At 42.5% G+C, this 15,136-nt stretch overlaps 1 protein-coding gene across 3 annotated transcripts in view; it reads right to left on the reverse strand.

The window, feature by feature from the left end:
• The window catches only part of ehbp1 (EH domain binding protein 1), a 182,243-nt gene that overhangs the window by 50,670 nt on the left and 116,437 nt on the right, over positions 1–15,136 (reverse strand). For 2 of the 3 annotated variants that reach the window (XM_008287210.1, XM_008287209.1), the window contains 3 exons: positions 10,444–10,598; positions 4,298–4,436; positions 3,591–3,691 (listed from right to left, as the gene is read on the reverse strand). In XM_008287210.1, the coding sequence (XP_008285432.1) occupies positions 3,591–3,691; positions 4,298–4,436; positions 10,444–10,598 (395 nt within the window). Of the gene's footprint in view, positions 1–3,590; positions 3,692–4,297; positions 4,437–10,443; positions 10,599–14,320; positions 14,618–15,136 lie in introns of all 3 variants that reach the window. The other variant, XM_008287212.1, reaches the window with a different exon arrangement.

The following is a 15,136-nucleotide window of genomic DNA, read 5'->3' on the forward strand; positions in this document are numbered from 1 at the left end:
GAACTTTAAGTTTCCTGTACACACAGAAGTTGTGCAAACATCTGGCGTCTATCAAGTATCTGCGATTGATTTACTTTAACTCCTTGTAAATAAAAATTGCAATTGTGGATATTGAAAAGGGGATCAGAGAAAAAAAGCAGCATCTGAAATATTCACTGACATAAGGAGATAATACTCAATGATCTCAAACCTCATGTGTCAAAGGTAACAATCACCTTCACTGTACCTGGATCGGGGGCTTTAATCAGTTTCTCTCTGATGTCGTTATCTCAGTGGATTAATCACTGAATAATCAGTAACATCCTCATCGAGTTGTAGCTTCCAATACTCAATTCAGAATCCTATATTCAAAGCGCCTCCTGCCAATAATCGCCTGCTGACCTTTCCCCTTTCCGCCGCCTACTTATCATTTTTCTTGACAGCGACCATCACTGATGTGTGACTAGTACGGACGCAACCAATAATCAATGCAGTCGAGAAGAATCGATGATCAAATCAGCTGCTGAAGAATTTAACCGTCGATTTGTTTGTGATGTTGGTGTCGCTGCCGGATGTGATCATATGAACAGACGCACTGCTGATCTCAGAGCAGAAGAACTGCAGGAAGGAGAAAGTAAAACTACAACCAGGCTTTTAGTCGGTGTATCACAGGTCTGGAAGCCCCAGCAAGCTAAAGCAGTGACGAGGTTTTTTAAACTAGAATCGGACGGCTTGATTAGAAACAGATCAGAAAGCTCGTTAGCGATATCTAATATGGAAGTCAAGACAAGTTGACAAAATGCAGCCAGTTAGAGCCTCATTCTCACTAAGCTATCATAGAAACTATAGGAGGTGATTTTAAACCTGCCATCAGTTAGCTGCAGGTGCAGGAAGCTACCAGCTGACGCATCGTGGGCTCCAGGTTTTCACTAACCCTGTCTGTGTGGCTAGCATTCAGGAAGAGCGGCTGCATGAGTTTTCAATGGAAATATAACAAAACTGGCTAACAGGAATCACAGTGCTGTAGCAGCAATTCATATAAACACACAAGTATAATAAAAAAAAAAATTACACAAAAAAGCAGCTTTACTGTCTTTAGTATTAGTTAGCAGGAGCCTAAACCACCTCAGGCTAATTTAAAAGCTACATGAAAAAAAAATACTTTATTTATCCCAGAAGGGAAATTCAATTAGAATACATAAGAAGCTAAATAAGAGTCACTGAGTTATTTTGCAATTCAGAGTCTGAAAAGCTGACTATTTGTCTCAATGATCGATAGATTATTTGATTGTCAGCATAGCCCTGATACTCAGCATCTCTGTTCAGAGTCAGTCAATAAACTGTGAAAATGGTGCCAGTTGTTCAAACTTGTGTTCAATGTTTAATGCGCTGTAGTAATCACATCTGCACAGTTTTTTAACAACTGGACTGTCAACATAGTTCTGCTTTCTGCCGTCTGTAACTTTGCTAATTTGTAATAAAGACTGTCCAGGGGCACAGACATTCACAATCAAAGGTGTTTATAACCACCAGTCTGTCAGAAGGTGTCCAGGCATGTTAAACTGATGGTGAAAAAAATTATTGTACAGGTAGATTCATCACTAAGATGTTATTTTTGTCGTGTCTCTTTAGCTGCCAGCAGGTTAAATGTCTCCATAGTCTCTTAAACTACCTTCATTCAGCTCCACACACACACACACACACTGCAGTCCTACACACCGACAGCAGCCACAGCTACACAACCGCACACACAGCCATCGCTCCATAACCATAGGCGCTTAATAGACACTCCATCCCTGACCCCTCTTCACCTCTGTCTCCTGGCTGTTTGCTATTCTTCAGAGAAGCTCCTCCTGAGTGAGGAAAATGTTTATTCAAATTCACTACTGAGGATGCATCCGAAAAAATATCTCCATTTTATTGCTGATGCACTTCGTTTTTCTTAATGGGAAGGAGAACTAGTGAGCAGGAGAGAGAAAGTTTTTTTTTTTTTTTTCCATTCCACCCAGGCCAGCACTTTTTCCTGTACTCCTTCCAGCATGTGAGTGTGTGCAGCTCTGCGCACGTGTGATTTGTGCAAGTGTGTGTGTGTGTGTGTGTGTGTGTGTGTGTGCTGATTCCCAGCAGCCTCCCCTCCCTCCTCCTCCCTGCGCGCTCTCGCTCTATCACCATATTTTTCCTTGGCAAATCAATTTTACACATGATCAGCCCACTCCCCTTGCCGCGCTCGGCCCAGCCGTAATTAAGAGGAGGGAAATTACCATATATATTATATTAATGCAAACATCATTCAGCAGGTAATTCTTGGCTGATCGGGATAATGGAAAGGTTGAACACCCATTAACCCTGGGGCCCAGGCACTGGGAGGAGGGCGCCGAGTGTGTGCGTGGATGGGACTGGGGCGGAGGGCGGAGGGTCGAGGGTAGAAGAGGCTGCTCGCGAAGACAGATTCACCCCGTGGTCTCCGGTGGCGCACACGCTCAAATACACACTCAGCATCCCTATAAACACACTCTTTGTGCTGAGGAGACAGCGTTTGTGCGCACTTGAAGGACGACTTCGGCGCAAAGACACATCTCTGAACGGCAGCCGACGTCTAGCGTTGTTGGTATTAAAATGGCAGCCTGTTAGATCAGTGCTTAGATGTCTGTGGCACAGAGTGAAGGGAGTTAGAGGCTCTGAGGTGGACAGTGTGAAGGAGAAGGAGGCAAAATAAGACAAAAAATAAATTAAGAAAGGCCGAGTAGGATCAGTTAAGGCCCTGAACAGAACCGAGGCTGCACACAAAGCAAATAAAAGCTGCTGGCAAATATCCAGCAAATCAAGAGTTGTGATTACAGTCGTCTGCCTTTTTTATATTTGTCTCTCGTTATAATATTAAGTAGGATCAACTTTAACATAATGCATTAAAAAAAAACAGACAAATTCCTCTTTAAAAGGGCCTCCAACGTGACAGCCCTGACACCCAGCGTCCCGGTTCCACTGAGAAACTGGTGCGAGTTGGTCAAACTCCAGCAGCAGAAGAGGTCTGTTGACCAACGTACCAAAGCAAATGAAGAATCGGTGACGCAGCAGAACCAAGAGTTGTGACTTCTCTCTCCGCTACTTGCATCTGTGCACAATTCTAGGTAGGCTAAACTTTAAGGTATGCACTGAAAAAATAGACAAACCCAAGTAGTCACTACTTCTAGCCCTGATACCTCGTGTTTCTGTGCACTGGTAGAATCAATAAACTGCAAGAAGTTGTTCAAACTTGTCGGGACTTTGCGCTTAAATCTGTGAAGAAGAAGAAGTCTGTTGTCTATAAACATGTAGCCCAACAGATTTAACGTCAACACACTGCTGCTTTCTGCATCTTTAACTTTGTCTACAGGTGATTTTATAACTAAAGCATGTGTTGAAATCTCGACAGTAAGTAACAAGACAGGAGAGGCTAAAAGTTGATGAAAGACTCTTAACGTTACGTCTTGTTTAATGTCAGACCTGAAGCTGCTCACAAAGTAAATAAACAGCCAAGAGTTCTGACACATTCTTCCTCTGTGTAGAACATAAATATTACCCGTTTGTTGGTGCAGGTAGGATCAACTTTAAGGCATGAAAAACGGACAAACCTCTTCTTCAAACGGTCTGCGGATGTCGATGTCCGTCGGTGAGCCTCTGTCCTCCTCGGCCCTCTTCAGATCCTCGGGGATAGACTTCTGTCTTTTCACCTCTGCAGCAACGAAACACAGACGTCAGCACGAGAACAGCTGACTTCAGCAGCGAAAAGCGAACAGAAGTCGAGGAAGTTATGCTGATGATAACATGGCAGTGATTTGTACCAGCAATAGACACTTCAACTGCAATAAGGAAATAGTTTGATAGTTTTATTTAAATGCATCAAATGAAAACACAAAATGCAGACGCTGCCTCCCTGATTCATACACAACAATAAAACGTTTGCATTGAATTATGAGAACTTCTTTATGTTAAACCAACAAACTACAGTGAGTTTGGGAAATTAACTTCTCCTTTTCAATCAAAGGTATTTTTATTGATCAGTCTTAACCCTGAGAAACTGCTCAGACATGTTAAGACAGAGGATCATTATCAAGTCAGTTTCATTAAGCTGCATCAACGTGAATTTAGTTTTAAATGAACAGATGCAGAAATTCCAGGTTGTTCCCAGTGTCGTCTTTTACAGAAGTGCTGCTGAAAATGTCACATCCTCGACTGCTCCGTGTGAATCCGATGTATGTGAGTCGAGTTGTGCAAACACGCCTCCCTGGTTAAACACCGTATGCATTGTGTGTATGTGTGTGTTTGTGTTGTTTCCCACCTGGTCTGGTCTCCACGTACTGGCTGAAGGACTTCAGCTGAGTTTTCCTGACCGCAGAATCCTTGTTGAAGACCACCGGGCTTCGCAGCCTCTCCGTGGCTCTGCGGAGTCGCTCTGCTCGTAACTCCTCAGCGTTGTTCTGCCAGACAGAGGAGATGTACATTCAGCTTGATAAAGTACTGCACACAACCATTTAACACAGGGTTATAATACAGCAGTTAGAAAAGTCATTTCTGGTCACCTGGTTAGAAAACAGAGCACCTGCACCATCCACAAGGACTCAGAAATGATGCAATAATCAAATGTAACTGTAACGTAAGGGCCGATATAGTACTGACCAGTTTAATTATTAAGGGAGAGCCACTTCCACTGGATCAATGGAGTTTGTTAGTTGAACAACATCACAGTAGAAGTTGTCAAAACTCAAAAAGATCGATTACAGAGTGCAGTTTTGTCGCCACCTTCCAGTGTGTTGTTCAGTGTTTAATGTCTGTGGCTGGTTTGGATTCTAAATGTTTCCCTTTTTGCTCAACCAGACAACTACAGTGCTCCTCTGTTTTCCTTGTTTTCTTATTTATATTGTCTATACAGTGTATATACCTCACCTCTGTAATGTATAGTTGTGTTTGCTTGCTTTTCTTACTGTCACTTTGCTGCTGTGACCGTGTGGGACTCATAAAGGATTCAAATTAGAAACAACTTCAATTAAATCACGAAATAATCAAATCTAAATGTAACGTGAGGGGCGAAATACAGCTGATGACGTAACCCAAGGGATGGGGAGAGACGGACACAACAAAGTGATGTAGCTTCACGAGTTTAAACTGTTCCTGTAAAGAGTCTGAAACAAACACAAGTCACACAAACGGAGCAACTTCACATGACCGACTTTTAAAACAACGTCAGCAATTAGTCTGCTGCGTCTCCACGTCTCGTCTGTTAATGATGTTTGACTCTACAGCCGCTCAGATCTGCTCTCATGCGCTTATTAGACGCCTGTTTCAGGATTTCACAGCAGCTCTGTGATTATCACGACCACAAAAAACACAAAACAAAATCAGCTCACATGTAAACAACACACCTACTGACAGGTCGAGAGATGAATCGGCGAGGAGTCGACATGTTAGCTTCACTGTGATTTGTTTGTTTGCATGAACCCCACTCAGAACACACACACATACACAACCACACACACAGACACAACCACACACACATACACAACCACACACACACACACACACACACACACACACTCTCAGAACCACACACGTGCACTCATTCATTCCCTGCCTCGCTCATGAGAGAGACAAAAAGGAAGCAATTAACTTGACTTTCAACAAAACCTCGAGCCAGAAAATATATTCAGATTATGCAAAATGCAAAAAAACGCTATTGTTTTCAAAGTGAACACGTGTTAAAAAGCTACACGCTCGCTTCTCCCACTATCAAAAACGGCATGCAGAAATGCTTTATTACCGAGCCTCCAAATATGCCAAGCCGAGTGGAAAAGAAACCGACTCGGGCTGAGATTGACGTTGTGGCAACGCTAATAAGACGGCGAAACGTGTAATAAAGTCGACAATTAGGGCAAACATGTTCCACCGCTTGAGACGGAGGGAGATAGTCAAGCAGGGTGTGCAGAGCGAGGAGGGCTAATAGAGACAGTGTGGGAGGGAAGCAGGGCGCAGACGGGGAGTTGTTAGTTTAGCTTCAGATTATTGACTTTCAAAAACAATGTCAGCAATTAGCCTGTTCTCACTTTGTTTTGTCTATTAGCCTGTCAGCGTCCAGCAGCCACTTAAAGCCTTATGTCAAGTCAAATTGAGGCAAATTTATTTATGAAGGCCTATATACAAAAAGCCCAATTAAACATTTTAGAGCGGCAAAGCGCCACCGTCCGTACGCCAGTGTGTGAATTCAGAGGGAAGCGTGGAGGTAATCCAGAGTGGCACAGAGCGCATTTAAATTACTGAGGAGGCAAAAACAAACAAACAAACAAACAAACACTGACATTAAACTGTTGGGCACGCTCATAACAACACCACAACTTCATTAAATGCATGGCTCCAAGAAAAAAAAATCTAATTTATTAATTTATTATTATTTAAACGAGTTGCACATCAGTTTAATATCGTGTGTAATTTAAACTAAACGTAAAACTAAATTGAAGGAGTTCTAACTTAATGAAACCGGCTTCATAACTTCATTTATTCTCACCATAAGCTCAAGAGTTCAAGTTCCCTCTCCAACTCAGACAAATAGTCGTACAAATTCAGATAAAATTGCATTTGAAAACATAAAATAAAAAAATTTACCTGCCTTTGCCATTGAATTAATTAATTTCTTTAAAGCGACTACAGGGACAAACCAATAAAAAAAATCTAAAAACTGCTGAAAACATTTTAATTGAGGCACTTTTTAACGGTTCTCAACTTAAAAACTTGTGTTCATAATTCATAATTAACTACAGCACGTCTAAATCCCTTTAAAACAAAGTGGAAATACTTCATTTTATGAGCAATCAACTTAAAAACTTGTGTTCATAATTCATAATTAACTACAGCACGTCTAAATCCCTTTAAAACAAAGTGGAAATACTTCATTTTATGAGCAATCAACTTAAAAACTTGCGTTTGTCCGACCAAATATTTAGTAATTAAAAACCCCTTTAACTGCCAAGAGTGAGTTGGAGTTCATTGGTTAAACAACATTTTCCTGGAAGTTGTTATAACTGAATTTATTCATGCAAATTGTTGATGAATTGTTTCTGTTCAGCCAAAAGATGTTTTTATAGTTTAGCATCTGACAGGTTTTGCTGCGATCTTCCAGTATTCAACATTATACATATATTCAACAATTTCCCTGACGTTTGCACCAAAGGGATCAATAAAGTTCTATTCTATTCTATATAAAGTGACAAAAAAGTTAAAAATTAAAATCAAAACATGGTTGTCATCAAAATAAAGGCTGCAACTTTTAAAAGGAAGCTCCTAAGAAGCTCGAGTAAAGAGCAGAAATACACAAAAGTCATGTTTATGTCACAGAGATGCACATTTTCAGACTAATACTGATTCACAAATTCACTTTATTCCATCTCAAATCAGCAGATCTCTGATTTACTTAAAACTGTATAAAATAAAAACTCAAACATCAAGCTAAGATTTCACTAATATCTTTATAAATATCCATATTTTATACTAAAACATTTTCAGGTAAATCACAGATGGTTAAACCACTGATTTTACTGTTCTTTTTTTTCCAAACTGCATGCTAAACGCAAATCAGGTGACGTGGCTCTGAGTGAATTTGGTGCTCGTTTAATCAGTTCATCTATCCGGGAGCCACAAGGCGGGCATCTTTCTTCTGTTATTAGACAGTCATATGATCCAATATGGGACGTGTAAGTCTGAAAGGCAGAGCAACTTAAAACTTCAGCATCCATCCAACGCTGCAGCAGACAGGGATCCATCCCAACACCCATTTTATGAATATTTAACATGTTTGTTTCAGGAAAAGTGAAACAATCAGTGATAATTGGATGTCAACGGATTTATTGGATTAATGCTCCTATCCTTGTCATATTTTCAGGATGTTTAAAATTATTTTTTTTACGATAGTGACTGGTAAAAAACTGCAAGGACTGCAATATGTGCAGGGAGCGGTTGATTTAGTAAATCCCCGGGGTGACTGATTAGGACGCTGGACACACTGGATTGTTTAACTAAGTCACAGCCACTCAGATAAAAGTTGAACTGCGGTCACATTTCAACCAAAACCAACTATACAATCACTTCCACGTATCCAGAGCACCTGCCCACTTGGCTTCCCCTCTGTTTCCTCTCTGCGCTCTGGGACAAGCAGATATTGGGGCGTCCCCTCCTTCCCCCCCGTCGTACTTTCTTCCTGCCTCCTCTGTGTCCCTTATCGCCGCTATCATCGCTGTGGTAAGCTGTGGCCGTGGTGATTCAGTGCTTTTGGTGCGCGCCGCTCTGTGAATGCGCATGCAAGGGGGCTGCGTGACTAATGTTGCAGTCTGCTGAGCGTCGCACGGCCTTATCGTGCGCTACCGAGGCTGCGCATACACACAATCGCTAATGAGAGGGAGGACGTGTGTGTGTGTGTGTGTGTGTGTGTGATGTTCCTGCAGGTCGATCCAGCCGCCTGAAGGACTTCTGGGAGGCCCAACCCTCCGGGACAAGACGGTTTATCCTTCTTTTAAAGGACAGAAAACTCACAGTTGTTTGTGCTCATGTTAACTGTAAACAGCGCCGATTCAAACTGGTGCAGCTTCACATTCACACCAGTGACCACCTACTGAACGAACACCTCGCTTAGTTGTCCGAAAAGTCACAAGGACGAACCTCATAACACTTTCGTATCACTTTAACATGACACAAGCAAAATCATGAAACATTTTTCTTGTCTGCTTTGTCCAACAGTTTCACATCTACTGGAAACTAAAACTTAAATAAAACTTTACTGCAATAAAGGCAGATCAGGTTCAATTAATGAGCCTCCCAATAATGAATACAATCCAGGTTCAATGTTAAGAGAAACTGAGTTTGTTGCTTCCGGCTGTTTGTAGGAGTCTTTCCTCTGACTTTATTACCGTAATGTCTGGACTATAAGTCGCTACTATTTTCACACACTTTGAACTCTGCGGCTTAAACAACGATGCGGCTAATTTATGGATTTTTACGAGTTTGCCTCGAGACCAAAGTGACATTGAGAGCAACAACGAAAGAGAGACTGAGGAAGTGACGAAGTAATTCTGAGGCTGTTCAGCTCCTGAAGACACTGAAGAAGACGACTTCAGTGGTTTTAGTGCAGGAGGAAGATGAAGATAGCATCAATGACTTTTCCTGGTAGGCTGCTGTAGTTTTTATTTCCTTAACCAGCCGTGTTACAGGAACTATTCAGAAAAAAGCATTTATGCATTAGTGTATGTTACTGGTGCGTATTTAATTAAAAGTTTAAAAAAAATCTTTCTGTGTAAATATCTCCTGTTACAACGTGGACACCTGCAGCTTATAGACAAGCGCAGCCTGAATATTTCTTTTTAAAGTTAGTGGATGCGGCTTATATTCAGGTGCATCTATAGTCTGGAATTTACGGTAATCACCTGCAGCATCAGACAGCAGCAGGATCCATACAAGCGTCTCCAAACAGAGAGAGGTGCTTCCATTTACGCACACAGAGAAACAGCAGCAACCTAATTAATACCTTAACATTATAATATATCCCTGACATGGAGACAGAACGGATCAGGATCTAACAGCAGGGGTGTACTTTTCTTCACCACGTATCACAGGACTGACAGCGGCTCCAGGTATAGTTTAACAGCTGAAAACTGAATGTTTTTAATGCATATAATGTGTCACGTTCACTCAAACTCCCACGTTCAGGTGCTGAAGTTCACAAATATGAGGCCGAGCGAGGACCTGGACGTATTTACTTTTGGGTTTTGGTGTTTTGAGTCGGGTCAGGTGTCAGCCAAACGGAGATTCTTCTTCAGCGAGGGTCAAGCACGCATACGCACTCCTCTGGCCATAAAGGACTAAGCCTTTTAGGCTTTGAACCCAAGAGGGTGTTTATGTGAATCGATGATCAAAGACACCCTGTGTCGCCATAAGCACAGAGGGTTTCGCTTGTTCTGACGGCTACACGCACACACACACTCGCCTTATTCCACTTGACATTCAAAATCAATTAAACAGATGTTCAGACTGGCCGACTGCGTTGTTGACTCAATATTCACATCAGAAGATATAGACACAAGCAGCCGTAGCAGCCCCCCGTCCCCACACATCCACACACAACTGTCTGAAAAGGTCATGGTCAATAGAGGGGACTGCTACGTGTTATGTAGAGCATTGTGATGCCACTGAGAGTGTGTGTGTGTGTGTCATGGCTTTAGACAGTCATATGGACACGAGAGGGATAAACTATAGCCTTACATGAAGCGCTCCAACTGACTGATGTGTACAAAGGGTCAGCTGGCTGACAACCTGGGTCAATCGGACCTAATTGATTGGACTAAACCTTTGATGGTGTACCGAGGAAGAGACAGAGAGATGAAAGCCAAGAGAGGCGGGAAAAAAAACTAAGGATACGCAGTGGGTGTTTTGAGGTGAGCTTGTGTGTACCTCCAGTCCTTCTGCAGGGCTGAGTGGGGAGGTGGAGGAGGCAGTGGGTGAGGACGAGGAGGAGGTGGAGGACGGGGATGAAGGGGAAGTGACTCCTCTTGGGCTGACCTCCACCAGCTTCTTCAGCTTCAGATCCACATGCTTACTGTTTGTACCTGGAGAGAGAGAAAGAGGCAGAAAATGAGTATAAACAGCGTCTTTACACAAAAGAAAGTGTCGCCGCATGCGGCACACAGTGACCGAGACGCTTAGAAGACAAGACAGAGGAGACAACTTAGTTTGCATTCAAGTACGCACACACACTTGGGCGAAGCCACAGATAAGGAACACATACACACCAACACACCAGTGGGAAGAGATACACAGCATATATACTGTCTACATATATATATATTTATATATATATGATGTGTGAGAAAGATAGAGATCTGGACAGAGCAGGCAGCCTTAAGTCCTGTTTGTACTGCAGAGTACTGCTGAGGTATCGAGTGTACATTACTGGGACCATCACCATGGTTACCACAGGGCAAGATGGAGGCAAAAACGTGCAGAAGAATCTAATCTTTAATTGTTTCCTCACACTGTCTAAAGAGTTTCTCACATTTACTGTATCCCTACTGATGTCCTCGTCACTGAGATATCTGTCTGCTCTTCTTCTTTGGAAACCTTTACTGCTTTTAGCATCTGTCACATTCAGAAAATATAATAACATCTGTTAGCGAACATACTCGTCTTCCTTTCTATTTTAAAACTAGACATGAATCCGACAGTCTGGTGTACAAATCGATACACGAACACACATTATTTCCTGTTGTGACCTGTTGATTTGTCTTATTTATGCACCAGTGCTGCTGGTGCTTAGATGCTGACTGTGTTTCTACACAGTTCTGGGGAGGAGGTCTCGAGGTAATTTATTATTCTGATGATTCATAATGGGTGTTTATCTTTTCTTCTTTGCTGTATTTATCTAGTTTAAGTGATGTTTCTTGGGAATGCATTCATTGCAACTGCAGGTTATTCTGCATAATTCTTCTACCAACACAGTTTGCGTGTTTCTTTGCACGTTATGTTGCTGACTGTAACACGTGTGAGCTCGTGGATATCTAGAATCTATTTATCTGCAACCTGTACGTCTAGTTTTTGTTCTTAAATGTGGTTTATTCATGAATCATGTGTGTAGATAATGTTTGTGACACGTTTACGATTCTTATTTTCTGCTGCGTATTCTGTATTTCATGCTTCTCTATGATTCGTGGAGGATTTTCACTGGCTGACTTACAGCCGCTCCTTATTTAAGATGGCTTCTGTTTTTGTGCTCAACCATCAGCCCGATGAAGCTCTCGCTCCGAAGCGCTGCTAATGAATGTATTTTTACAAGTTACGACAGTGTGCGGGATACAAAAAATAAATCCCGACTTCCTCCTTTTCTTTCACCTCCACCCATCCTTAATTTGTTCTATCCTTTCTTTCTCCTTCTCCTCTCCTCTCCCTCCCTCCCTCAGCTTGCCAGTTGCTGCGTACAGCTTTATTTTCCGGGGACTGGTAACCGCAGCTCCCCTGCCAGGCCAGACCACTGCACTGAAGAAGATGAAAGAACAGGAGGGCAACCGTTTCATGTGCCACCTCCCCCCGTGACATGCACACACACACACACACACACACACACACACACACACACACACACACACACTGAAGCATGTATACAGATGCCAAACACAGACACACACTCCTGNTGCGTACAGCTTTATTTTCCGGGGACTGGTAACCGCAGCTCCCCTGCCAGGCCAGACCACTGCACTGAAGAAGATGAAAGAACAGGAGGGCAACCTAGTCTACCCTCGTCTTTCACATTGACATGCACACACACACACACACACACACACACACACACACACACACACACACGCCATGATGCATGTATACAGATGCCAAACACAGACACACACTCCTGAACTTTGTCACAAACACACACACAGACATACAAAAAAACAACAACACATACATCCAGAGCAAAACAAAATACGAATGCGCTGCATACAGCTGCAGGGAAATGAGAGAAAGTGGACGTTTAGGGCGGAAAACATGAACAGAACCGAGTGTGATTTCAGCTACTTCAGTGCCACAATCGTCTTCATCGATTTCTTTCAAGACTACACGAAAATTACAGGCAACAAAGAAACACACAACTGTGAATGAAATAGTGCGGAGATACTGCACTTCAAAGCGGGAGGCAGCATTTGTCTGTTTTCATGTTTGTTTCTTCTGCTCCCTCGCTGTACTCTCACCTATCTCACATCGACAGGAAATGAAGGAGGCAAGTGAAATAAATTAAACACAAAACAAAGCAATTAGTTTACCTCTGAAGATTTGGGCAAATGCTTTACTGAAGATACTATTTCTTATGTTTTTTTGTCTGGGGAGCACTTTTGTGAGTTTGTTAATTAGCATTTAAAGAAGTTTCTTGTGAAAGAAAACAGAAAAAATAGACGGACGGCATGACGGTGCCGAGCTAACGTGCTAAAGGTTAATGTATGAACTGAGAGCATGCACTGTGGGAGTGACTGAAGGACAGAAGAGTCTACGAAGCCCTTTGCAGACATGCACTCCTCTCTTTTAATCTGAAATCGTGTCAGCTTCCCTTTCTGTCTGCACTTCCTGCCATTACATTGAGTTGTGTGAAGCAATTCAGGGGATGGATTTTACATCCACGGAAAAATAGAACTCCACGGCAATGATTCTGGAGCAGACACAAAAATAAAGTGCAACAGGAGCTGAAGTTGTGTTTGTTGCTTCCAGCTGTTTGCAGGAGTCTTTCCTCTGAGTTTATTAAACACCTGCAGCATCAGACAGCAGCAGGATCCACATGCATTTACGCACATGGAACAACAGCAGCAACTGATAAATCATCCCCAGCAGGATGAATCAGGATCTAATGGCAGGTCAGAGGGCACTTCAGTGCTCCGACAGGTTTACTGCCACAAACAGTTTAGTTTGTTGCTTTCAGTTGTTTTTAGGAGTTTTTCCTCTAAGTTTATTAAATACCTGCAGGATCCATATGAGAATCTACAATGCGAGCTAGCTGTGAGAATTAATGAGTGAGTTAGGATTATAAACTATCCCCGACATGGAGACAGGACGATCAGGATTTAACGGCAAGTCACAATAGCAGATTGTGATTTTCTGTTTTGTTTACTAATGTATTATTATGCATTATACATCACATGTACTGTCTGATCTGGCATTTATGGCAAATATCTGTTGTGCACAGTAGCTTCCTGCCTTTTTTTTAATGCATTTGTCTGAATGAAGTGAAGTGTAAAAGTGAAGCTGTTGCCTAAACAGACTGATGAAGCAACGTCACATATCCCATGTCTGAGAAGGGCTTCAGTGAGCACCAGAATAGGTTAGAGCTTCGGTGAAACCATCAGTCTCTTCAGACTTTAAGTGGGCAGTTCAGGCTACAAGACTGGTCTTGAGTAAATGGTTGTACTGGAATGGAAATGTGTGCTTACTGGGTGGGGCAGATAAAGTCACAAAGACACAAGAGGGAAAACCTCCAGAGCTGTTTGGAATCCTTTTAGTTGTTGTTTATCTTGTCACCATCTGGTAAATCCCAGATCATTTGTCTGCAGGAAGCAACATCTTTAGGTCCTAATGAAGATCTCTGTTCAACAGATTCTCCTGTTAACAGACCGTCTATCGGGCATTTTGTCCAACGTGTGACTAATAAAGACTCTGACTGATTATCTTGTATTTGTGCAGAAGAGTGAACCGTTGTGTTTGGGGAACACGTAGGGAACATGTGAATGGGTTAGTCAGAGAAACCAAAGCAGACAGTGAGTCATGCAGCACCACACAGCACAGCCAGTGATTTTACCCAGAGAGGTTAGCTCAGAGCCGGGGTTAGTAAGCTCCAGGGGCCCCTGCGTGCTGGAGGTGGTTGGAAGAGCGTCCAGTGGCAGTGGGTTAGTAACCAGCGCAGGCGTGGCAGCACCAACAGCAGCAGCAGCAGCAGCATCATCATCGTCATCATCAGCACCACCACCATCATCATCATCACCACCAACACCAAAGTGGAAGTGATCTTCCTCAGCCCTCCCTTCTTCCTCATCCTCACCCCTTTCACCATCAACACCATCAACCTCTGGATGGCTTCTCACTCTGTCCAAAACATCTGTGGGCACGAAGGTGAAGAGAAGGAAAAATAAGAGGCAGGAAGCCAAAGCGACAAAGCATCAAAGTGAGGAGGAGGAGGACGAGGAGGTGAAGATGTATGGAGGGAATCAAAGGGTGTTAGAGGCATGAAAGGCCCAAATGTAGAACAAGGGAGGAGAGCAAAGAGAAACAGTGTTTGGTAGGAACACATGTTAAATGACCTGATTCAACTGTCCCCTTTTTAAACATCTTAGAATCCACCAGAACTTATCTTACACCCACATCTTACCTTTAATACAACAGCAAAAGTTTTCAAAGTACATTTTTGTATTACATTAATACACTCGTGGGAGCTTTGTGTGTTTGTGTCAGGTTGTTGTGAAACTAATAAACTAAGTAATAGAAAACAACACTGATCAATCTGGTGTCAAATATGACGGCAGCTAATGTTTGTTGTCATTGTCAGTTCGTCTTTAGCTCATTTACTTGATTAACTGATGACTTGTTTGGTCTATAAAATGTAAGAAAATATGGAAAA

The sequence above is a fragment of the Stegastes partitus genome, unplaced genomic scaffold (genome assembly GCF_000690725.1).
Source record: "Stegastes partitus isolate 25-593 unplaced genomic scaffold, Stegastes_partitus-1.0.2 Scaffold490, whole genome shotgun sequence".
NCBI classification, from domain to species: Eukaryota; Metazoa; Chordata; class Actinopteri; family Pomacentridae; genus Stegastes; species Stegastes partitus.